Below are 23,989 nucleotides of genomic sequence, written 5' to 3' on the forward strand. Positions count from 1 at the left end.
CTTTCAGTAGTGTTTCTTACAACAGATAATAGACAAACACTCAAGAAAAATGCTTCGTTATTTATAGCCAATGAGAAGACTTGCAACTCTTTAGCTAGTCAGTGAAGAAAGCAGACAGGTCTTTACACAAAGGGCACATAAAGAAGAACCCAACCCAGCTACAAAAGGGAAAGCTCTGTTCATCTCTTTGCAATGGTTTAATGACACAGAAGTGATTCACATTCAGAACGCTTCATAACCCTTTCCTCTCCTCTCCCAAAATACGCAGTGAGTAACTGAAAACTGGGTTTTCTGCATGAAACAAAATCTAAAGAGTCTAAGCATTCTAAGTATTTCCTGCCCTTTAAACTCTCAATACTGAAATCGTGCTTAAAGTCCAAGCAATTAATAACTGCACTTCATTTCAACAGCATGCAAAGATCACAAATGTTAACACATTTGTTCACTTCAGGCAGACACTGTTGGCTATGCAATGTAAAACAACTCCATTAGGAAAAAAAAAAAACAAATCCAACTTTTGGTTGCTCACCACAGGAAGGTGAGCAAATAGCAGAAAGATCAGAAATTGGAAAACACAGTGTTTGAAAAGACAAAATAAATCATTAAAGTGTATATTACTCAGGGAACAAGTAGAAAAAAGGCTGCGAAAGGTATAAGCATGAAAACCAGAGAAAAACTGCAGTTCTTCAGGAAGCAGTAACAGTCCTCCTGGTTGAGATATTTCCAACTGTCTAGCAAAATCCTAGTAGAGCACCATCCTGAAACATCTGACAAACATTCAGGATATAACCTTTGGTGTATCTAGCCCAAGGGAATCTCTTCTAAGATTCTAAGTGGGACAGGTTTTTACCAGGAAAAAAACTGTAGTAGTGTTGTTTAGCTTTTTTATCTGTGTTCAATTCTAGAATTTGATCAAGCTGACTCAGGAAGTCTGGACTTCATGAGGAGCAGAGTGATATCCATTATAATAGTCATATGTATAGGGAATTAATAGAGAGAGAGGAAAAAAGAACTTCTAAGGAAAGACAAGAATCTGCTTTCGTCTGCAACTGCCTGTGATAAACCACAACACTGTATTATAATTCTTAACATCAAGAGGAACTCCAATATTGTAACAAAAGAAAAGATTACCAAGCAAATCATGCCTCTTTCCTTCAACCCCTTTGCAAACACAATGTTTCAGGGAAAGAATTGGCCAATTGCAATTAGAAGTGTGGACCAGTAATTCTTTCAACACTAGGTGGCATCAACACCCTGGATGCCATCTGCATTTTTACTTTTCTTCACTAAACCTTGAACAAAGCAAGGAGAACCGTATCTTGCAGAACTCATTATTTTAACATGCTGGATATTAATCTTTCGCCAGTGGGGAAGGAAACACAAGAACATGACTGTGGAAATTTTTTTTTTCTAATTCGACAAATGACAAAGCTTCCTTTTTCAGCAGATATTTTGTTTGTAAGTCATCTATAATATATGTAACCTACTCAAAAGTAACTCACTGCTAACAGCATCTTTCATGAAAAATATAAAAATTTAAAACATATGTAATAGCCAAACTTGCATTAACTTCCAGTCTCTTGGAAAAAGACGTATATGACAACAGACCTCACAGAAGTGACTGTAAACAATCCCAGCTATGTTATGGTACAGTGTCAGTTACGGTTACAGATGGTTGTAGTACAGCCTCAGTGAGCTAACTTTTAAATAGGGTAAACTTCGCACTGATGCACACTCAAACTGAAAAGCGTTCGGAAAAAGAGCTAGGAGAGTACCCTGAGGTCCAAGAAATCTGTTTCAAGGTAAGGGACTGAACCCAGTTCCACTTCGTTTTTCTAACAGAAGGCTTGGAAATGAATAAATCATCAATTATAAATGCCTAAATGCAGCAGGATTTCTGGTATCTTTTATGTAGCAGATGATAAATCATAGTTAGAATCATGGAATCATAGAATCATTAAGGTTGGAAAAGACCTCTAAGATCATCGAGTCCAACCGTCAACCCAACACACCATGCCCACTACACCATGTCTCTAAGCGCCTCATCTACACGTCTTTTAAATACGTCCAGGGATGGTGACTCAACCACTTCCCTGGGCAGCCTGTTCCAAGGCCTGACCACTCTTTCAGTAAAGAAACTTCTCCTAATGTCCAGCCTAAACCTCCCTTGGTCCAACTTGAGGCCATTTCCTCTCGTCCTATCGCTTGTTACTTGGGAGAAGAGACCAACCCCCACCTCGCTACAACCTCCTTTCAGGTAGTTGTAGAGCGCGATAAGGTCTCCCCTCAGCCTCCTCTTCTCCAGGCTAAACAACCCCAGTTCCCTCAGCCGCTCCTCATAAGACTTGTGCTCCAGGCCCTTCACCAGCTTCGTTGCCCTTCTCTGGACACGCTCCAGCAGCTCCATGTCCTTCTTGTAGTGAGGGGCCCAAAACTGAACACAGGATTCGAGGTGCGGCCTCACCAGTGCCCAGTACAGGGGCATGATCACCTCCCTGCTCCTGCTGGCCACGCTAGTTCTGATACAGGCCAGGATGCCGTTGGCCTTCTTGGCCACCTGGGCACGCTGCCGGCTCATGTTCAGCCGGCTGTCAACCAGCACCCCCAGGTCCTTTTCCTCTGGGCAGCTTTCCAGCCACTCTTCCCCGTGCCTGTAGCGTTGCATGGGGTTGTTGTGGCCGAAGTGCAGGACCCGGCACTTGGCCTTGTTAAACCCCATACATACCTTGTTAAATCCTCAGTTAGGAGCTGTTCAGACTGAAAATAAATGGAGAATACCTCCATGATAATGATGGACTTTCAGAAAATGAGTACAAAGGGTAGTTTTTGAGGAGGACACAATATTAGTCTTCTGATTTGCATCCTTCCCTGAATAAAACTCCACACATCTGTATTGAACAAGAATCTCAGCAAGCTTGTTCTAAACACCGGTCACAACAAGAAGCAGCAGAGAGAGGTCTTCCAGCTAACACTCTGCCGTCTGTGACAATCAAAGGTAACTTTTATAACTAGATTTTCAGACTCAACAAAAATAAGATATTGCCACGGGTAATCCAGAAATGGAGGCAATATTGCATGGTGTGAAGAAATCTTCTGATACAGAGTAGAGCTGGATTTTAATAATCAAAATGCTAAGCTAGAAAGGATGAATTCAACTGATGAATACAGTTAATCTTCCAATTATAATCTTCCAACAGGATTTCAGGGTCCCTTCCTTTTGAAGTTAATTGAAGTTTTTCCACTGACTTCAACAGAAGAAAGGTTAGGATTTCTTAACAAACTCTCCTGACAAATTAATACTTCTGGATTATTTTCATCATTTTAGAAAACATATCTACAGTTAGAAATTTATTCTTGTCTCACGCAAAGTCCACATTTTTAAGCCCGCAGTAAAACAGTAAAAAATAGCCACAGGTTCAAGCCAAGTCACCCTAGTGGCATCACATTTACTGGACCCAAGTGATATGTAGTTCACCCTGACTTTAGTCAGCACTGGATCAGCTTCTGAATTGCGGGACTTTAAGCTTGTGGGTTTTTTTTTTTGCAGTCTACACTTGGAAGTGTTTCAACTGTATTTCTTCCTCTTACCTTTCTAAGTTAATTTAATACCTGTCACTAGTCCTAAATGGGTACTTCTGAAATCTACAATCCTTTATTTCTGGAACAGCAATATATGCTTACCTATCCCTGCACAGCTGGTGTGACCTCTGAATCCCGCCTTAGGGATGCTTGGTCCCTAACTTGCCTAAGCTCTTATTCCCTGCTGGGAGTTCAGCAAAAGTAACAACTGCCACATCTCTACTCGGCACTTACAATGCCTGGCTAACATACCTTAGTACTTGTCTGGAGGTCATCTTTAGCTTTAAGATGGTAACTCAAACCCCTGGTTGTTCACATTTAATCCATAGTATAGACCTACAACTTGCATGTTTCCTACAACACATTGTGTGACAGTGTCTTAACACTCACCAGACGCAATAACCTTCTAGTTATCAGCTGCCTGTGCTGAATTTCAATGATAATCTGTCCACTTTCTCCACTTACAAATTCCTTTGCCCCTCCCCAACTTCTAAGACCTGTATAAAACATCCATAGACAAATCCTCATTCCTGTCTTAGCTTCACCAGAGATTAAAATAGGGAGAGTTTCTCACTCATGACAGCATGTCAGAAAAGGCTGCACTCTGACATGAACAGACAGAGTGTGATCAGATACCTACCCACACACTTTGGCTCCTTGGAATCCCACTGTGAAGTTCCCTGGCAGGTGAGTTTGGTGTTTCCTTCTATTTCATAGCCCTCATTGCAGGTCACAAAACATACTGTCTTATAGGAGATATCAGCTGTCGAACAATTAATGTGTCCATTTTCAGGAGCCCGAAGTTTGGGACATGTTCGAACTGCAAAGGGAAAAAAAAACCAGTTCACTCTACAGCACTGAGAACCAGCGGAGTTACACTAGTTTGCCCAGGTTTTCAGGGGTGGGACAGGTACTGGCTTGTACACTAGTTACAGTAGTTTGTACAAATTTAGGGAACAGGGCTGGAACAGGGCTGATTTTTTTCAAAGGCTTGATGCCTTCCTCTTACAGAGTCCTACATAGCATGTATGAGGTTGGGCACACGCTTCCAAGCTCACCTAAATTCTGATATAACTTCAGGCTAGGAAACTAACTGTGCTCAGAAATGTTCCTAGCCATCGAAGGCATCTGCCACACACTGTGTGGCCTGTGCTAGTGATGTTTATCAGCCTTCAAAACAGGACAGCTGCAGGCAAATGGAATCCTGTGGAAAAGTGTGCGTCTCTGGAAGTTTTTAATCCCCCAGCCATGCCTGAGAGTTCGTTGGGGGATTTCCAACAGGCAGTCTGGTACAGGCTGAGTGCACGACAGGGAGGAGGCTGAGAGCTTATTAACAGGGCAGAGGAGTGTCCCAGTGCTCAGGAAGATTCTCAGACGCTCTGGAGTGTATTGATGTAGACACAGACATGTATGAGCCTCCACAAATCCGAACAACAGACATTCATCATGGTGGGGGGGAGAGAGAGGGGAAGAAGGAATACAAGGCAGTCACAGACAACAGGACCACGAGAGATGAAAAGGAACAAATTAGGCTTTTGCTGAGACAAGAGACCCTTTCAGGTGTAGGGCTCCCCATGGAGGCAGTCCTGGCTGCTGTTCAGCACAGAGGCCTTTCTGCTGACATGCCTCACAAACGCTGCAAGCAGCGTGATGCCAAGGAGAAAGCAGTCCTGTGCAAGATGCGTGTGCAGAAAGGGAAGTGGGGCATGGAGGTGACCCTCAGATTGTCTTATGGTTTTGTTACCGAATCCTGATGCTGCAATTTAACACAAAGCTACACTGTAATTAAGACTGATCCCAAAACAGCTGAATGATAGTAAGAAGAAAAAGGCAGTAGCACTGGTATGGCCTGGATTTATGTTCTTTGTTTCAGTGTCATAACCTCAAGCTCTTCTACTAGGACCTCTTTCCTTTGCACTGCCTCCAGCTCTCCTCCTCTTCAGCCAGTATCTTACGCTTCTGCATTTGTCCCCTTGCTCCCCTCTGGCCAAGACTCTGAGCTACATACACACTGCCTGGCCTTTGAGTCCCTCAAACCTACTGTCTGGCCATGACTATCTGATGACGATACATGGATGACAACTGGGTGATAGCAAGCCCAAATGTGTAGGTGCCTGCTGGGGTCCCAGTGCACCTTTTCCTTCAATAATTCATGCCTCTCTTCCAGCTACTGATTTTCCAAAACCAACTCGTATGGTTGAAAGCCCTGCTCTTAGCTGGAGCTGGCAGATACTGCTCAGTATGTTCAACAGTTATTAGGGGAAGAAAAACACACAAGGGCAGTGTGACTGCTCAAAAATATAATCAAGAAAACTGCAGTTCCTAAACTCTGTTCTCCCTGGATTGTCTTCCACAGCTTCTGTTGACCTTGCTAGCAGGAGGACAAGCTCTGGTGACAGGTGGCTTCAGAGATTTGTACAGCTTCTCCACTGTGGTTTGGGATGCCAATTTTACCAACTAACCCATCCTTGCTGCCGCCAGATAGGAGGCAAACCACGAGTTCCTCTCCAAATGCACTCAAAAGTAAGCCAACCTGGCAACTTTCTCTCCTTTTCCCAGTAGTTGTTTACTCTGCACACGGATGAGACATGCCTATAAGTGGACACACAGACTGAACAGATCACTATACACCCTCAAACTAATAAATGGGCAAATACCCTGAGCGCTCCTTCAAATCAAAACCAGCTGTATAAATACCAATAACTACAAGCCCCTCAAAGCTACAAAAACACACGTTAAATGATGTCTTTTTTGAAAACAACTGTAGTGGCACCTGAGTGGGAAAAAAAGTCTGTAGCAAATCTTATGTATATTGGATAGGAAAGAAAGAAAGAAAAAAAGCCATTCAGATGCACCCGATATATTTTTGCATTACCACTGTCTCATGTTTACTCTCCGAAAGTACTACTCCTCTTGTGCTTGCATATACACAGGCATCCTCTAGGAAGTGCATTTAAGAGCATAAAAAAGATATTGAAACTTCCATCTTGCAAGAGGCACTCTGAGCTTCAGAGCAGCTTCCTAATATGTTGTATCTTAACTGTAGTACAGTGAGTAAGAAAGACATTTTTGCAGCTGAATCATACATGCTTTACACAGAAGAGAACAGGCTTTCTTTTTTAAGGTTTCTATGGAAGCCTTTAATACCCAAGCCGTGGTAAAAGGAAGCAAATGCTTCCTTCCAAACTCTACGGCATTATTGAGGAAGCCTGAATGAATTAAGAGCACTGAGGAGGCTCTCAGCAATGTTAATGTGCCTATGGAGAAGGCACTCCCTTCCACTACCTGATAAGTCTAGCCACCTCTTCTGGAAGGACTGCATAGCTGTAGTGCTCCTGCGTCCTCAGTGTTCCAATGTTCACAGTTACTCACTGTTTCAGTATGGCTCTGGCAGAAACCTGTAACCTAAAACCGTGTTTTCCTGGTTATGGTTCCATGCATTAAACACAAAACCATCCTCTTGTCAATAAAGCATTTTCCATGACCAAGAAATACTTCCATAAAGCCAGCGAAAACAACAACAACAGTATATTCTGCTTGCTCTGGGTTTTCTCCTAATACATTTTTCTGGATTAAATACATGCTTTGTAGTTGTTTTTTTCATGGGTCACTGTTAAGTGCATGACATGACTGCATTAATCACTTTCCAATAGCACTGCAGATTTGAGCTAGCAGAACAACTGAGGAGTGTTTAATGTCAAAATCCAAAGCACTGCAAAAGGATTTTTCTTCACTCTCCCTTCCTAATTTATGTGATAAAATACTCCTGAGATTAACAAGACAGCTATAAACTGTGCCTTTGATCTTGCTCCCTTTCATAGTCTGAGTGAATCGAGACTAGCAGATCCAGCACATGTAAAGGTAGGATTTTTTAATTTTTTTTTTTTTAAATTTTAAGTCTTCGGTATGATGGAGAATGGCACAAGAAAAGCAAAAATATATCCTTTCAGTGCTTCAAAGGATATTAACTCAAAATCAAGACAACATCTCAAGGCAGACTTTTCTCTTCCCCCACCTTCCAGACAAATTCCCTGTTAAAGGAAGATCATGCACCAACACCCAATAGGTAAATATTTTTAAGTGCTCCAGAAAGTTTTCCAAGCACTAGAATCTTCCACTTCTCTATAGACAGTGAAGATGAAGAATCCTTTCTTTGTGGCTGACTGCAGCTTTCCCCAGATTTTTTGCACTGGAGGCTACTGTGTGACAGAAGTTTTGACAGGCAGGTGCTCTTTCCCAGTATTCCAGTCTACCTGAAGTAGCATACATCTTCAGTCTATGTTTTGACTGCTGAAAAGTCAACAGCTCTAAGTCTAGCTTCTCAAGATACCCTCATGGTACTGGCCATCAATTTATTTTCTGTTGAAAGCTTCTTGTTCACCAGCCTTCTGTCACTGGAAGCTATGAAGGAAGACTAGGTTTTCCAGGATTATTTGAAGAAGAGTCCTGCTATATAAGAATGTCCTGAGGAACTGATCTCTAGCTCAGATCCCTCATTTCAGAACAATGACTTGCTGTTTCTTTAAGGACTGCAGTGTTTGCTGTAGTGGCATAAAGTGCTAATGCCTCCAAGGATCTATCCTGCTTCTTTCCCTGAACTCAAGGCGAGGGCAAGAATTACAGAAAGAGCTGATGACTTCTTATTTACTAGTTTCCAGTGCAGCATACTTATGTCAAGTGCATCCAACTCAAACATGTTGAACTACAACCTGTGGCTGTTGAGGAGATGAGGGCTGCTACCTGTTTTTTCAGGCCCTCCTTGGAAGACATACCAGACAGGACTACATGGGGATGCAGCTCCCCTTCTGAATCATCACGAACCCAACCTCAGGCAGACACAAGTGGTAACAAAGCAAAACTGTGTTCCTATGTACTTGTAAGAGCTCCAGAAATAATGTTTTTCAGGATGCTCTTTCCCATGCCTCCTCCCTTTCACACCTTCTGTTTATTTCTTTTCTAGCTGACATTCTCTTACAGTGAACTTCTAGGATACTGCCAGTTGGTCCCCAGTGAAACTCCACTCAAAATTCTTCTGAAGACTACGCTCAAGGCCCAAGCTTTCCTATTTTTCATAAGAAGGAACTGTAAGAAAGCAGAATGGAATTCTTCCATTGTTAATGTCTCCCAAATCCAGTGCCCGTCTATGCCAGGTGGATATTCTAAACCATTCATGTGGAAAGGTCTTGTTATATATTTGACTACTTCGTAGGTTCTCTGGATTTACATAACGTAGATACAAAATTCATAGAAATTAGGTGGAGAGAGGTTTAAAGAAGGAGATCCACTTCCATTTTAGGAAGGAGGGAAATGGAGTAATTGGAGTGGGAGTTTACCTCTGGAACATTCTTTTACTCAAGAGCTAACAGGATCAGATCTGCATGCCCAACTACGTAGTGAGCAGATAAAATCACTGCTAAGAACAAACTAATCCAACAGAAAAAGAATTTTCAAACACACGACATCCATACCTCTGCAAGTAGCCTCTGATCCAGACCATTGGCCATTTGGCTGACAAAGCCGGATGCTGCTTCCCACGAGATCAAATCCTGCTTTGCATCGGATCCCGCAGGCAGCATTGAAGTAATTGTTGCAGACATTCTGGACAAAGTAACCATTTTCAGGGGGCTTCAGTTCAGGGCAGTGAACAACTAAATAATTAAACAACCACAACGGAGTTATGATGCTAGCTGGAGTGCAATAGGCTACTGGATGAAAACAATTTTTTTCATTTCGAACTTGACTTGCATCTTGGTACTTCTGTTGTTTTGGAATAACACAGAAAATCTGGCATGCAATTTGACATGTCCTTCATAGTGCAAACACAAATAACAAAATATCCCAGCACTGCGTTGTGCATTCCAGGAGTATTCTGTTCCTGGATGGAAACACTTACCTTCACAGGTTTGTCCTACAGCACGATATCCCTCCTGGCATGTACAATCTTCAATGGAGGTACTTCCTGGTGGAGAAGTATGATTCTCATCGGGACATGAGTTACAAGTGCTTATTCCACCTGGTGAACCTTCAGGCTTGTATGTTCCTGGTGGACAAGCTGTTGAGCAAAAGAAAACATGACAGAAAGGAGTTCAGGATATCCACCTTTCACAGCTAGCATAATTTTTCAGGTGTGTTTGCTTTACTTTTTTACATTATTTTTTTCTACCTCATACCTCCAGTGTCACTTAGGGCAGGAGCATTCTCTACTTAAAAGTTCTGTAGAGTTCTTACAGGGGTGAGCTAAAGCTCACCTAATTCGGTGGAAGTCTCTCCAGTGACTGCCTGGGGACTGATATTAAGTCCATGATTAATCTTCTTGAGAAGAAGCCCAGTCCCAGAAGACACACCAGATTTTCACTGGTAAAACCTGTGCTGACCTCACGAAGATGTTCTTGATTTAGAGGTGTAAAAAATTAGTTCAGACAAAATCCTTGCCATTCAAAACTACACCGAAGTTTAATGCACACGAATTCTTAGTAAAGCTAACACAAGATAGCAAAAAACCCTGCCCTTGATTTACACATTATGATTATATATGATCTACACACTATAGTTGTTAAAATGTATGAACTACAAACAATGAAGCAACTAATCAAAGCAACTGCTCCCTGAAGCTTTTGCACTCATTTATATCCCATTTAATATTTTTAACTCTGTGCATCTACATGCACAATCCTGAAACAGATTCAGGAGATGACTTCAGAGGCAGGGAAAATGCATAGGGAAAAGGCACTTCTCACCTGAGAACTTCAGATTGGTTGGATAAGTCTGAGTCTTATCTCTCTCTGCCTTGAATTCTGTTCTTCAGAAAACCACCATAATAATCTTTATTTATATCACAGGATGATATTAGAAACAGGGGAGTGACTAATCAATGGGTGCTGATAAAGTGAAGTACTGATTGATCAGATTACCACTTGAAACAGAGCTCAAAGACACTTGTGCTGAAAAACACGCCTCCTGATATAAAGTTCAGGAAATACTTTGAGAACATTACATAGTATTAACACTGAAACCCAGCCAAAAAAGCTCTCATTTCATTAATTTCACTGTCTACAAATTTTCCTAATGGCCACACTTTCTCTTGCAGACTGCAAGTCAGCCTCTCATTTCCTCCCCTCAGTACAGTGACTTTGTACCATCTGATGTAGCTCTGGATGGTATAAAGAGCTGTACAACCATAAACACCCTCAAGTGCCTTCCTCCTTACATAGTCAGGTGTGCTCTGCTCCTCAACAGGAGGAGCAAATCCCTCCTATTGAGGTATATTTCCTGGAGTTCGGCAGCATCAGTCTTTTCTTTGGTAGATACTGGACCAGCTCTGTTTGTTCTGTGAGTTAGGTCCTAAGATACTGTGACTCTTGTCTTATTAAGGAAAACAACTTCCTGCTTTCTAGGAAACTGAAAAAAAAAAAAAAAAAAAGCCCCAAAAACAAACCCAAAAGAAACCCCAGCTTCCTTTTTCCTCACTTGTCATGGGAGAATTGACTTTTGTAAACCAAACTTTATGAAGTTTGTAAGTATGTAAGCCAAACAACCCATATGAACAGTTAGAACTTCTTTACAAAAGGAGCATAGTCTTCTGAATAGATTCCAGAGATAATATTTTTGTTTCCTTTTCAGAAAAATTTGCAGTTTTATTTTGAAGAAAGCAACTGAGTGGCTAGCAGTTAAGAGGTGATTTTGGGTGCTGTACAAATCTGTATTTTAAACACACTTTTAAACAGACAATGAAAATGCCTAAGCAGTAAAGGATGTAAGTACAAATCAAAGCATTTCAGGAAGGAAAAAGGGCAGAAAAATCCAATCAGAATTAGAGCTGGGAATTTTTCATTTTTGTTTTGGGACTTTCAGAAAAGCATTTGCAAAAAAATCCCTTTCTATAGTTCACCTGCCCTTCCCATGCAAAACATTCCTCTGGGACTGTTACTGCTTCTTTCCTACCTTCTGGGGATTGGACATTAGGTCTCTCAGAAATATTTTCTTGTGCTTCAGATGATCATCTCCAAACTGGCTAAGTATCAGAGGTATTATTCTGAAAACTCTGAAATACTTCCCTCTGGGGACTTGTGGAAGTCTCTGTGCATCCTTGTTAAAACTAACCGGTATCCAGCACAAAGTGATGAAGTGCATCCAAAAGGATACAGGAAAGACTGCAAGTTAAGCATCACAGGGGACCTGCTGTATGACAAAGCTGCCTTCCATGTGCCAGCAAAAGTAAATTAGTCTCTTCTGTTCTATGTGTGGCATATAAAATGACATCTAAAAGAAGTGTTTCATTAAAAAAACAACCAAAACAACAAAAACCCAACTTAACTTCTCTCTCTCTTGCAACCTCACCTTAGATGAAGCAGCAGCTCTTTTCTGCTTCTGTTTTGAGAACTATGGGATAAAAATAATCACCCATTCTGTGACGTGGGCAATTTTAGCAACAAACCCAGTAATTTGCTTAGGGCTTTGAATCAGTCTGGCTTTGACAAAAATGGTTCATTCTGAAATTACGCTTACAATTTGCTCTTTCCAGTGAAGCAGCAGGAGGTAAATAATACTGTTAAAATGGTTATTAATGTCTCTACTGGGAAAGACAAGTTTCCCCAAATGTCCTGATTCTTTTTGTATGATTCAAATGCTTCCCACTGCCTTTCTAAAAAGTTGAACTGCATCCTATCTAGGCTTTTTATGTAGAATTTTCTCCAAGCCTAAGTCTCTGAACTCCATGCAAGCTACATTCAAAATTTACACAAGGTAACACTTGGTTACAGAGCTATTTCCAACTGTGTGAGATCACACAGTCTATCCTGTGATGCCAAGAGATGGTTTAAGAATGGAGCATAAGTATGCTGACCTCTGTGTGTTTCCATCACAGCCGTAGAGGTTAGCCTGGCCACAGCTTAGGTTAAAACCTTCCAAAATCAGCTGTGGAAGAGCAGAGCTTCGGCTATCTGCTGAAGACTGGACTTATCCATACCTGACGCAGCTAGATTGCTGACCGATCCCCTCCTGCTCCAGACAGCACTACAGCATGGCCAAAGTCTACACACAGCGATGCATTCAGAGGCAAGAGAGAACTTGAAGGGCAAGAACATCTGAAGAGCACACGTGGCCCCATCCATGACTGATAATACAGGTGTCTCTCTGGGGTTTCTTCCGAGAATCAAGCAGTGCCAAATTTTCATTGCATTCTAGTCACTAGTTTGCACTCACCGACATGCCCTCTATACCTGCAAAAACTGACTGCAGGGAGAGATCATCCTCACCAGTGCTAATCTGTAAGAACAATTTAATTTTTTTTTTCAAAGCTTGCTTCCCCTTGCCAACAACGTGATGGTATAAAAAGGCTCAAAACAGTGCATGAATGAACCTCAGTGTAAATAAGCATCAATCTGGCAAGAATGACAAGAAAGGCAAGAATTTTAAAATGGGGGAACAATTTTAACAGAGAGGATACTTATGTGTACATCTGCATGTATGATCTTCTCAACAAAAGATTTAACTACTGTCTATATGAGAACCAGAAGCAAGGGGAGGAGCAAGGAAATGCTTTTTTTTTAATGTAATTCTCCTCTTGAGAACAGAATAGTGAATATTGAGTTACACCAAAGGATTACCTCTTTGTTACAGAAATGAAAGGATATCTGGAAGCAGGGATTAGCGTGCTTACTCAAACAAGCACAGGCCCCAAACTCCCCAAGCACACAAGGATGGCTCACACTGAAGTTGTCATCAATGACTGCCTTCATAAAATGGTAGATATTCACCAATGATTAACATTCAGATTCTATTGTCCGTGGTAATGACAGTGCAATAACCTTCTGATCAGAAATGGGAATGAAATAATACATGCTTATTTCAGCATGCCTCCTCATGCATTTTCCTCCTCAGTTATGCTCTCCTAGGGTGTACAACTAACTGAAAAAATGTAACAAAATCCAGCATGTCTGTTCTGTTTTTGAACACTACAGGGCCTGATGACTTCTTAGGCCACCAATGGAACACACTTTCTTACTCCTTTTTCTATCAAAAAAAATTAAGTTGTGCATAAAAAAGAAATCACTGGAAAGGAAATATGACACAGGTTTGCCAGAAACAAAGACCCACAGAGTAGACATAAAAACATTTCAGTCAACGCACATGTACTGACAACATATGTCAAGACATTGCCTGAAGCTGAACAATGGACATGGAAAGTTAAGAAAGTCCACCAAAAAGTTAAAGGACAGACTTTCAAATTCAGTAGGAATTCTTCTGCTCTGCCTGCCTACAATAATGACAAATTTGATATTTTAATCTTCAAGGAAGAATAATTTAACATCGTAAAAATGACAACATAAAAAAAGGTATATTTCAGAGATTCATCAAACACTTAAAATGTATTATCCAGTTTGTTTTTTTTTAAACTGCAAATTCTAAAGCCAGCGGCAAAGTTAAGCCAATCACTACTGAACCCACACGATGGCATAAAGACCCCAGTCTGGATTTAAACAGGTAGTTCTACTCTGTGACACTGGGTCACGATTCTTCCTCTGAGTGTACGAGTACAAATTTTAAGGATAAACAGTTCTGCCTTAAAAATGTAAATCTTGTAAAATTCCGGGAGAGCAGGCCAGCTCAATTTCCTCTCCAACTACACTAGTGTATCTAAGTCACTGAAATGGAATTATTTTTCATTTATCCCAGTGTAAGAGAGAGGAGAATCAAACTCCATGTATTTCAAAGATTAATTTGAGGGAATTTGTATTTTCTTCAGTGCATAATTTCTCCCACTAACTACATTTACTAAGTAATCCCTGGCATGAGCTGTTTTTTCCACACTTGATGCTAATGAAGGATCCGATTAAGGGTTTATCTTTTGCAGGATATGGCAGGAATCAGCTAGGCAATATCCTGCTCTCTCCTGCATCAACCTGAGCTCTAGCCATACACTGCTACTGTGATGATTGTAGTCTCTAATTCTCATTTTTTCTGCATATGTGTAAAACCTAAATGAAATGACACCTTGATGCAAATCACAAATACATAAATAGTCTTCATAACTCAACCCCCAAACTTCTTAAATGAGGAAAGAAAGCCTAGTTTTCCATATAATCAAACTGGTTTTATGCTACTGTAACTACTTTTATGACACTGATTACATGGATACGCATTCAACATAACGAAGTGGTCAATCTATCCCAGAATCAGAGGCTACCATGAATACCTATTCTTATTTTAGCTTGCTGGCGTCTACTAAAAATGATGCAATCCATAGGTCATAGAATCTCTAAACAATGATCACTGGATGTTTGTATTCAATTCTTTCCCTGTTTCCTCAGTTTTTGTTACTGAACATACATGGACAGGACATTTTTGGTTATGTGGATCTTTGACCTGGCATATGTGGTCTCGTACTTGTATTCATTCGTTGGAAGTTATGTGGAGGATCCAGTGTGTGCCTAGAACTACTTCGAATTATAGTCCACAACATCAGGACAACCAAAATAACCTCAAATTAACTCACATTTATGCCCATGGAGGAAAACTACAACCTGAAGGTGTGGGATCTCTCTCCCACTGCTTTACTTCATCTAAGATTCTCGTGCATTGGCAACAGCAAAAAAAGAAAAAGAAAATTAGAAAATATGACACCCTGACCTTTGTGTGTGTGAAACAAATGCTGTGGTAGCTGTATCTGGCATCAGTCATGTTTTAAATTTGCCACCATGAATGGGCCTGTCCTGGTTTTGGCTGGGATAGAGTTAATTTCCTTCCTAGCAGGTGGTACAGTGCTGCATTTTGGATTTAGGACGAGAATAATGTTGATAACACGGGGATGTTTTCGTTACTGCTGAGCAGTGCTTACACAGAGTCAAGGCCTTTTCTGCTTCTCACCCCACCCCACCAGAGAGCAGACTAGGGGTGCACAAGAAGTTGGGAGGGGACACAGGTGGGACAGCTGACCCCAACTGACCAAAGGGATATTCCATACCATATGACGTCATGCTCAGCATATAAAGCTGGGGGAAAAGCTGGCTGGGGGTCTGCTGCTCGGGAACTAGTTGGGCATCGGTCAGTGAGTGGTGAGCAACTGCATTGTGCATGACATGGTTTGTCTTTTATCATTGTTATTATTTTCCCTTTCTTTTCTGTCCTAATAAATTGTCTTTATCTCAACCCATGAGTTTTACCTTTTTTTCAGTTCTTTCCCCATCCCACTGGCGGGAGTGAGCAAACGGCAGCATGGTGTTTAGCTGCCTGCCGCGTTAAACCACAACAGGGCCTGACTATAAGGCTTAGTTATTTTACTAAACAGAAGTAAAACTTTCATGAGGAAGAAAGTACAAAGAAGCTACAGTACATTATCATGTGCTACATCTTTCTAACCTAATATCTGCATCTCTCATTGTGACAAGGTACTACACGATCAGATTTGCCTAAGGGCCTATTAGAAGAAGCACTAGGAACAAGGGGCTGTTATGTATTCCCTGTGACAATGGCCTGCCAAATAAAATACGCTTTACAAGGATAATGCATGGTGTCATGGAAGAAATTAAGATCCCTATTCCACACCAAGCAGCAAGAGACTTCCTGACGCTTTCCCACTTACTGCTGCAGCAGAGGAAGAGTTTGGGATGTCTTGCAGTACTAGCACGCAGTGCTGCCCAACCCGCCCTCCTGCCTCCAAAAAACATTCTGCTGCTGCTGCACAGTTCAGTTTTGAGTGGCCTCTGCAAAGAAAGAACGTGAATAACATGGGAGGCATACCGATGGAAGCCACGACTGCATGAAACTCCCCAGTCCCCTGCCCCCTCCATACATTTCACAGTGGTATCTCTTGGCTGTTGCTGTAACTATTGTATTCTGCAAACGTGGGACACAAATGTAATTTTCAAGTCTATTCTACTAAACCAAACAATGAACCAGGGTTGTGGGTTTCTCTCCTGGTGTTTACAAGCCAAAAAATGCTCAGCTTGGGACAGCAGAAAAACAGACTACCCCAGCCTCTGAAGTGTACCTCACTGGACCTGTACATGAAGATCTTTAAGCCTGCTTCTCAAAGACTTTCCACACCCTGGGTCTCTACTGTAGAGACTGCCTCCAGAAGTTATAGTTTTTGTTCCCACATTTAAGTTATCTGGGAAGGTGGGGTTTTTTTAAATCTCCTGTATGGTAGCTTTGTCAGAATGGGCACTTTGTGTCCATGAAATGCCTTTGGAAATCTAAGGAGAAAAAAATCTAAACCTTTGGCAGATACTGTAATCCACTTTTCTGCAGTTTGCAACATGTATGGTGCCATAAAAAAAACATGAGCCAGGAGCATGATAGGATTACAAGAAATAAGCAAGGAAGTGGCTTTAGTTAAACATTTGACATGTATGACTTGTACAAAAACTGCAAAAGAAAACCTTGAGCTTGCCTTTAAGTGTAGGGATCAGGGAAGGATTTCTGCTAAAGTCTCAGCGTGTTCTTAATATCTCCTGTTATCCCCAGCATGTGCTCTGCATTAATTTCAGACAGCATTGAACCTGCTCATCCATCTGTTCTTTGTCAGTATGCGTTAAGCATCCTTCTTACAGCAACATGATTAGCAATTTAACAAGTTAGATGTCTTCTCTGTTCCTATTCGATGTATTTTGCTCCATCTCTTTATTAGATTTACAAATTTCCTCTCACTGGGGGGAGCAGGGTGAAACAAATCAGAATTTAGCTACTTCTATACACGATACATAGGGGCTCACTCAACCCTTTTTACTGAGCTTACAGACATCAAAACTGCAATATTCCACTACCAAGTAGGCTGCAGTGTCTGGAATGACAGTTTGAGATGTTCTAGCTCTAGATCTTTAAGCGCTTCAAACAGTCATAACAAACTTTCAGCAGAAGTAACTTGTTCACGATAAAAATGAGAATCTTGGATCCTCTCCCATGGGGCAGAAGAACTGGAAAGTTGCCCGGAAGGAGATGCAGTCCCTTGGGTGAACATCCCATCTCAGTACCCCAAGCATACCCAGTGTGGGAAACGATCTGCTTGCTAAAGAATATAAGCCCAAGAGCTATCACAGCTTGTAAAAGTTAGGATGCCTACAAGGACCTTCTTCCACAGGCAGGTCTGGCTGTGAGCCACAACTGTGCTGAGCACCCCTGGGTAGGTTTGGGGCCAGCACATTTAGATAGGATTACTGCTTCCTGACTGCAAAACATCCTCCTTGGTAACAGCAGTGGTACCGAAAATATATAGAAAGTCCATTTATGCCCAGTTTTAAAACTTTTTTAAAAAGCAGACCAACAATTATATGTTAAAAACACAGTGAGTGCCTTAAACAGATTCATATTTGAACCACACATGTGCATTGCAAGGACACAGAGCTTTTAAAATATTTTAAATGTTTTACAATCATAAAAATAAAGACTACTATATACACTTTTACAGAGGGTAACTTCTCTCTTTGTCTCAAAGCATGTGGCTTACTCAGGAATAAAAAAAGAAAATCCTGATTCCATGTACTGTATTGTAACTTAAAAAGAAGCCTACCCATGCTTCATTCAAGCTATAAATTCACAAGATATATCTTGACAACTTGTGCTATTTGTATACACAGAAATGGCATTCATGTATTGAAATGAAGCTCTTTTGGTTTGAATCTCGGTGGCATTTTAGACAGTGTTTACATGTTTGCTGTTTGCATAGACATCAAATCTAGCCTTGGTGATATATTTGGAGGGCATATCCAAAGCAAACATACACGTGCCTATTAGCTACGGATATCAGATCATGCCAGCACTTTTGATTTTTAGAGCTTGGATACCGATTTATGTCCTCAAGCCCCTGCATATTTCTAAAACGTATCGTGTTAAAAGTGTACAACAAATTCCAAAACTACAAAAAGGTCTTTCTGGGAAATTAACTTAGTTGATTACTGTCCTGGTGTTGGCCAGGATAGAGTTAATTTTCTTCTGAGTGGCTGGTATAGTGCTGTGTTTTGGATTTAGTATGAGAATAATGTCGATAATGCACTGATGTTTTAGTTGTTGCTAAGTAGGGCTTACGTAGTCAAGAACTTTTCAGCTTCCCATGCTCTGCCAGGTGCACTAGAAGCTGGGAGGGAGCATAGCCAGGACAGCTGACCCAACTGGCCAAGGGGGTATTCCATACCATATGACGTCACGTTCAGTACATAAACTGGGGGTTGGCTGGGGAGGGGTGATTGCTGCTTGGGGCTGGGCATCGGTCGATGGGTGGTGAGCAACTGCATTGTGCATCACTCATTTTGTATGAGTGATCATTATTTCCGCTCCCCCCCCCCCCTTCTGTTCTATTAAACTGTCTTTATCTCAATCCACAAATTTTACTTTTTTTTCCCCAATTCTCTCCCCCATCCCACGGGGGCTGGGGAGGGAGTCCGCGAGGGGCTGTGTGGTGTCTGGCTGCCTGCCGGATTAAACCACAACAATTATTTAAGGTTTGCCATGCAAATAGAGACTATTTGTGAATTTATTTATGTGCAAGTGAAGGTTTTGTGTCCAAAACTTTGCACACAATCAGACCCTTACTTAAAAGGGGAAATAAAATAAATTCTGAAAATGCTTTGCTCAGAGCAGAACTACTACATAGTAGTAGTAGGCTTCTCTGGACATGGTCTTCACCATAATCATACGCACACATTCCTCAGTAAACCTTGATCAATGCTGATGTGACAGCACATGGTACTCTAAGTAGCGCCATTCTAAGTGCTCTGGATCTCTGGATAGCTTCCTGCTATTTAAATACATAAACACTGAAAAGGAACATCAGCATCCTGTCCTAGGTTCACTTATTTGCCATTTTCATATAGTTGCTGTGAAGTTATATTTTTGCTTTTACAAAACTGTAAAAAAATACAGACAGGCTGAAGTAAAGTAAATTCCTTTAAAAAGAACCCCAACATTTTGTTTAGTTTGTGCTACATACAGATGAGCAAATAACTGTTTCAAAGATCTAGTATCTGTCTTGTCTGAAGGTACTAGAAGTCCAGTTTTCTCTAGGCCTGGTCCAACCGTCGTATCATGTATCAAATTACTCTACTCTTCCTTTCAGCTGACAAAAAGAGTTCTGGATCAAGAAGGAAAAGGGAGGCCAGGTAAAGGACACATTTGCAGAGGGGGATTCAAATCAGATGCAGGGAGCAAAGTCACTCCATACTTTTTCTTACTTTTTCATTACTCCCCATTGTACCAACAAATCCACCTATCCGTCATCTCCCTAACAGTATGAACTAATAAGCAGCTACTAGATGCCCAAAGGGCCAAAATTATCCCTAGACCAAATGCTAAGTGATGGCAGTTAGATGCATCAGAAGAATCAAAAAGCTCCATCTGGGTTGCACTATATGCTGCTCAGTTAACTTTCACGTGGGATAGAGGCAAGAAACAGTCCTCCTTTATCCACAACTGGAAAGACGGACTACTTGGAAAGAGAGAAGTCTGAGCTGGGGCTAGGGAAAAAAAAATTTGTTCCTTAAGAACTCCTGATGTGCTACACCCAGAGGAAGCTGGACAGAAGTAAGAATCTACTCCACTGTCTGCAACTCTTGGGACACACTGAAATCACCACAACTCAGCCAGTACTTGCTCAGCACAGCCTTCACTTTCTTTCAGAAGCAGCGTGCAAGAGTCTCGTGTTACACAGCTAACTCAACAAATCACCTTCTCCTGGGATTCCTCAAAGGTAATTTTAACCAAAATAAGGGGTTTAGAAGTCGACAAAGCATGCACCCCAACCTTCACAGCACTGATAGGTTTCTGCAGTGAAGAACCTGCCTCGTGGTTCAGGATCCATTTCCATTGTGTTCACCTACTCCGCCACTTGAACACAGTTTTGTGTTCAACGATTCTTGGGACTTAAGAGTGTAACTGAAAATAACTCTCTGGTCAAACTGAATGAGCAAAGTAGCCTTCCGGAGAGCAGCAAGTTGCATGAGGAATACAGGAGGAGTCAGAGACTCCACATCCTCAGATTTTCTCCTTCTCATTCAGGCAAAAATTGTGAATTTGCTCTTGGCAAAGTATTAACAGAACCCTGTATGGTCCTAAATTATTTTACTAGTCTAATGTGAAACGCTTCCTTTCTGCTGTTGCCTCCAACACCCACTCCCACCAGCTGTTGGTGCATATCATCATGAAGAAAAAAAGAAGAAAAGATACTTATTTCTGCCTCCTTTCTCTGCAGATCAGAGTAGTTCCAGTTGCTGAATCACAGATGGGGAATGCAGCAAGTAAAAGCTATTATAAACAGGAAAGTGAAGCCATTTCTGCCAGACCCTCAATAAACCGTCACTACTGCATTAGGTGCCAAACTTGGCCTCTTTTCCAAATCCCTTATTTTTATCGTTAAATATACTTTTCAACAACAGTGATTACACTCCCATTAAGTAACATTTCTGAGCACTGAAGATATAGCACATGACTGTGCAGATGGAGAACATATGTCACTATTTCCATGTTTATTTACTTAGCAGCCCAGGGTGAGAGTCAGACAGTTTTTGGTTAACTGAAGAGAGCTGAAGCACATGCAATGGCTCAGGCCAGTAATCAGACAATAAAAAGTGGTGGTTTTGCCAATTATTTTTTTACATATTGTGAAACTAGCCTAGCTATCCCTGTGCAGAGTTCAGTAAACTGTTGTAATCTCGATGTTATAGTTCCTACTTAATTCCTGGAATCACCACTGATACCCATGATTTACTGTGAAAAATGCCATAAATCCCATCCTCCATTCCTCATGCAAAACTCTTACGGAAACTGAGAGGATCTCCTGCATTCTTTTAAAATGATCTAAATATGTAGATCAACATAGAGTCTCGTTTATGGAAAGCAAGAGCACTGAAAGAACAGCTAGATCACTATGCTCACTATTAACTGCTGTTTGCTCAAGAAACATTTGGAAAAGTGACTGCTGCTCACTTCATTTCCCCCATCTCCCCTTCTCCTTCTCCCCTCTCATTTCTTTGCAAGACATGAAGGAAGTCCTTAAGGACGCATCTGACTCTTGCTAAAGCAATGTCAGCTGAAAGCAAAAGGGTCACCTCAGATTTGAACCGAAGGAATGCGTTTTAAATACTAAATTCTGTGCCTGCCAACAAAGTGAACTTCACTACCGTGAAAGCTATGGTAAAAAAAATTAAAGATAAAAAAGATTATGTTGCAGTGCCACAATCAAATATACAGCCTTATTCCTCAGTCTAACAAAGCCTCCTTCTGTGAAGAACCTCCATTAAAACATCTCTGAACACTACCTTTGCATCCCCCACTAGACAGCACTAACCTGGTCTCCATCCCTTAGCCACTCTGCAAAGACCTAACCTTCTGCAATGCAAGAGTTCTCCCACTATCGACCAAACATGCTAAAGTTGCAACCTGTAACATCCAAAGGCCTTACTGAAGTGCAGTTGTTTAAACTAGAATGAAGTAGCCTGCTGCTGCTGCCAGAAAGGGAGCAGGGAAACAGCAGAGTGAGGTTCTTTCAAGAACTGTCAGGTGCTCAGCCTCTCTGTACACCAAAGTGAAATTGTGCTCTGTGTCCCACTTCTCCATCCTCTTCTCAGCTTCAAGGGTATTTTTTCCACCTTGAAGAAGCAGAATCACTTGTTCTCTTTCTAAGGGGTAGTGGGATCCTTTGTATGTTTTGGGAGGAAAAAGGTCTGCCACACTTCTGATCCTATCTTCTTCTCTAATTGCATGCCCTTTTTCTGAGCTCTTTTGCCATAAACAAGGCCATCTACACCTGCAGAGATGGACAGTAAGAACGAAGGAACATTCTTAACTGCAACCTAAAGTAAAAAAAAAAAAGTAAGCAGCAATAATAATTAAATCACTGCTTAATGGACCTGAGACTTATGATTATTAAACCACTGATTTTTAGCTAGAAAATCTATTCCAAAACAGCACTTGATTCCAATTAGTTAGGTTCACAAGATAATTAATGCTGTCTAAAAATAATCCAGTTTTTCCTGAGTTGGAGCCAAGTTCTTGGCTAATTTCTTGCACTTTTGCAGACTGTGAACCAGTGAGGGATGCAAGCAACAGATAAACTACCTCTCTGATGTAGGAATGCATGAGGCACTGCACTTTCTATTTCAACACAGGAGGCCACCCAAAAATGACCTTAAAAGTAGTGAGAATAAATCAATCTCTAACATCACTGGGAGCGAAATTTAAGACATTACTTTGAAGGACCACATTCACAGACCTTAAACTTGTTACCTTTAATACTTGTCTCTGCTTCATCCTTGAGACAAAAACGAGACAAGTAACAGCTGTAATCCATCACCTGCACCTTGAGGGATAGGTAGTTAAAAAGAAGTGGGGGAACAAGAAGACGGTAAGGAGCTTTCCACATGTTCTCAGGATTTGAGTTGCCTTCTTGCCTGTGACATAGCGGAAAGTGCCCAGGCAGCTCCTGAAGAACTGCTAGTCATGCTGAAGAGCTATCAGGAGAGTGAAGACAGCAGAATCTTGGAAGCTGGCAGAGCATGAGACCTCATTTGTCAACAGGAACTGAGGACCATGCAAACTGTGCTCTTGGGGCCACAGTATAGCTTAGTACTGCTCTTAGGCCAAACTCCTCTGGCACATAGGCTAGGAGAGCCATTATCACGGATTAGTACCGAAAAGGAGCGTCACTGCTAAGTAGTGAAAAAGGTAGGAATGAAGGTAACCCTCAGCTACTGTTACATTAAAGAGATACTGGCAGAGGGTGCCTCAGTGTCTGAGCCTGGTATGCTCCTTCTCAGTCCAATATTTTGTGATCACATTACTTCTGTTATCAGAGGTTTGGACCATGGGCACAAGGTGGCTACTGGTCTGCCTAAAAAAGCCATACGTGAATACAGCTTGGCTACTTCCATTGATGAAATCAAGTCACTAATGAAGAGCAAGTGTCCTTGCCTTTGTGTATTCCTGTGCCATAAGCTAACCACCTACCCCTGTGCTGCCATTGGGACAGTTTTATGAAGTGGTTTTGGCCATCTGGGAAGAATAGGGGTGCTCACAGAAGTGCCATGTTTTAAAAATAATGTTGTATTTTGTAAGGTATTGTATTTTGAATTTCCATTCAAAAACAAAACAGAGCAAAATTTATATATGTGTTTTACTCCTCTACAATTCACAATGACAAAAATTGAAATGAAGGGATTTGCAAGTGACTGTATATTTTGACCCTCACTATATTGAGGCAAAAGCTTAGACTCTGAAAAGAGGGAAATTGAATATTTGCATTTCAGGTGATATTCTTTGCCAAGTTGACAACAGAAGTAGGGCTAGATGACCAGAGTATATTTAGGTATACACACTAATGTCTCTGTGAGATAGATGATAATGGAAGTCCAAAAGAAAGACCAGCTTAACTACACTCTTCTGGTGTAGTTTGGCAAGCATTCCTTACGTTCTATGTTGACACAAA

At 41.3% G+C, this 23,989-nt stretch overlaps 1 protein-coding gene across 1 annotated transcript in view; it reads right to left on the bottom strand.

Moving 5' to 3' along the window:
• SVEP1 (sushi, von Willebrand factor type A, EGF and pentraxin domain containing 1) overlaps positions 1-23,989 on the bottom strand; it is a 138,563-nt gene that overhangs the window by 78,420 nt on the left and 36,154 nt on the right. Inside the window, exons 4-6 of the mRNA XM_075137410.1 lie at positions 9,473-9,631; positions 9,048-9,227; positions 4,220-4,399 (exon numbers count right to left, since the gene is read on the bottom strand). Coding sequence (XP_074993511.1) covers positions 4,220-4,399; positions 9,048-9,227; positions 9,473-9,631 — 519 coding nt within the window. The remainder of the gene's footprint in view (positions 1-4,219; positions 4,400-9,047; positions 9,228-9,472; positions 9,632-23,989) is intronic.

This window comes from Calonectris borealis, chromosome Z, assembly GCF_964195595.1.
Source record: "Calonectris borealis chromosome Z, bCalBor7.hap1.2, whole genome shotgun sequence".
NCBI lineage: Eukaryota > Metazoa > Chordata > Aves > Procellariiformes > Procellariidae > Calonectris > Calonectris borealis.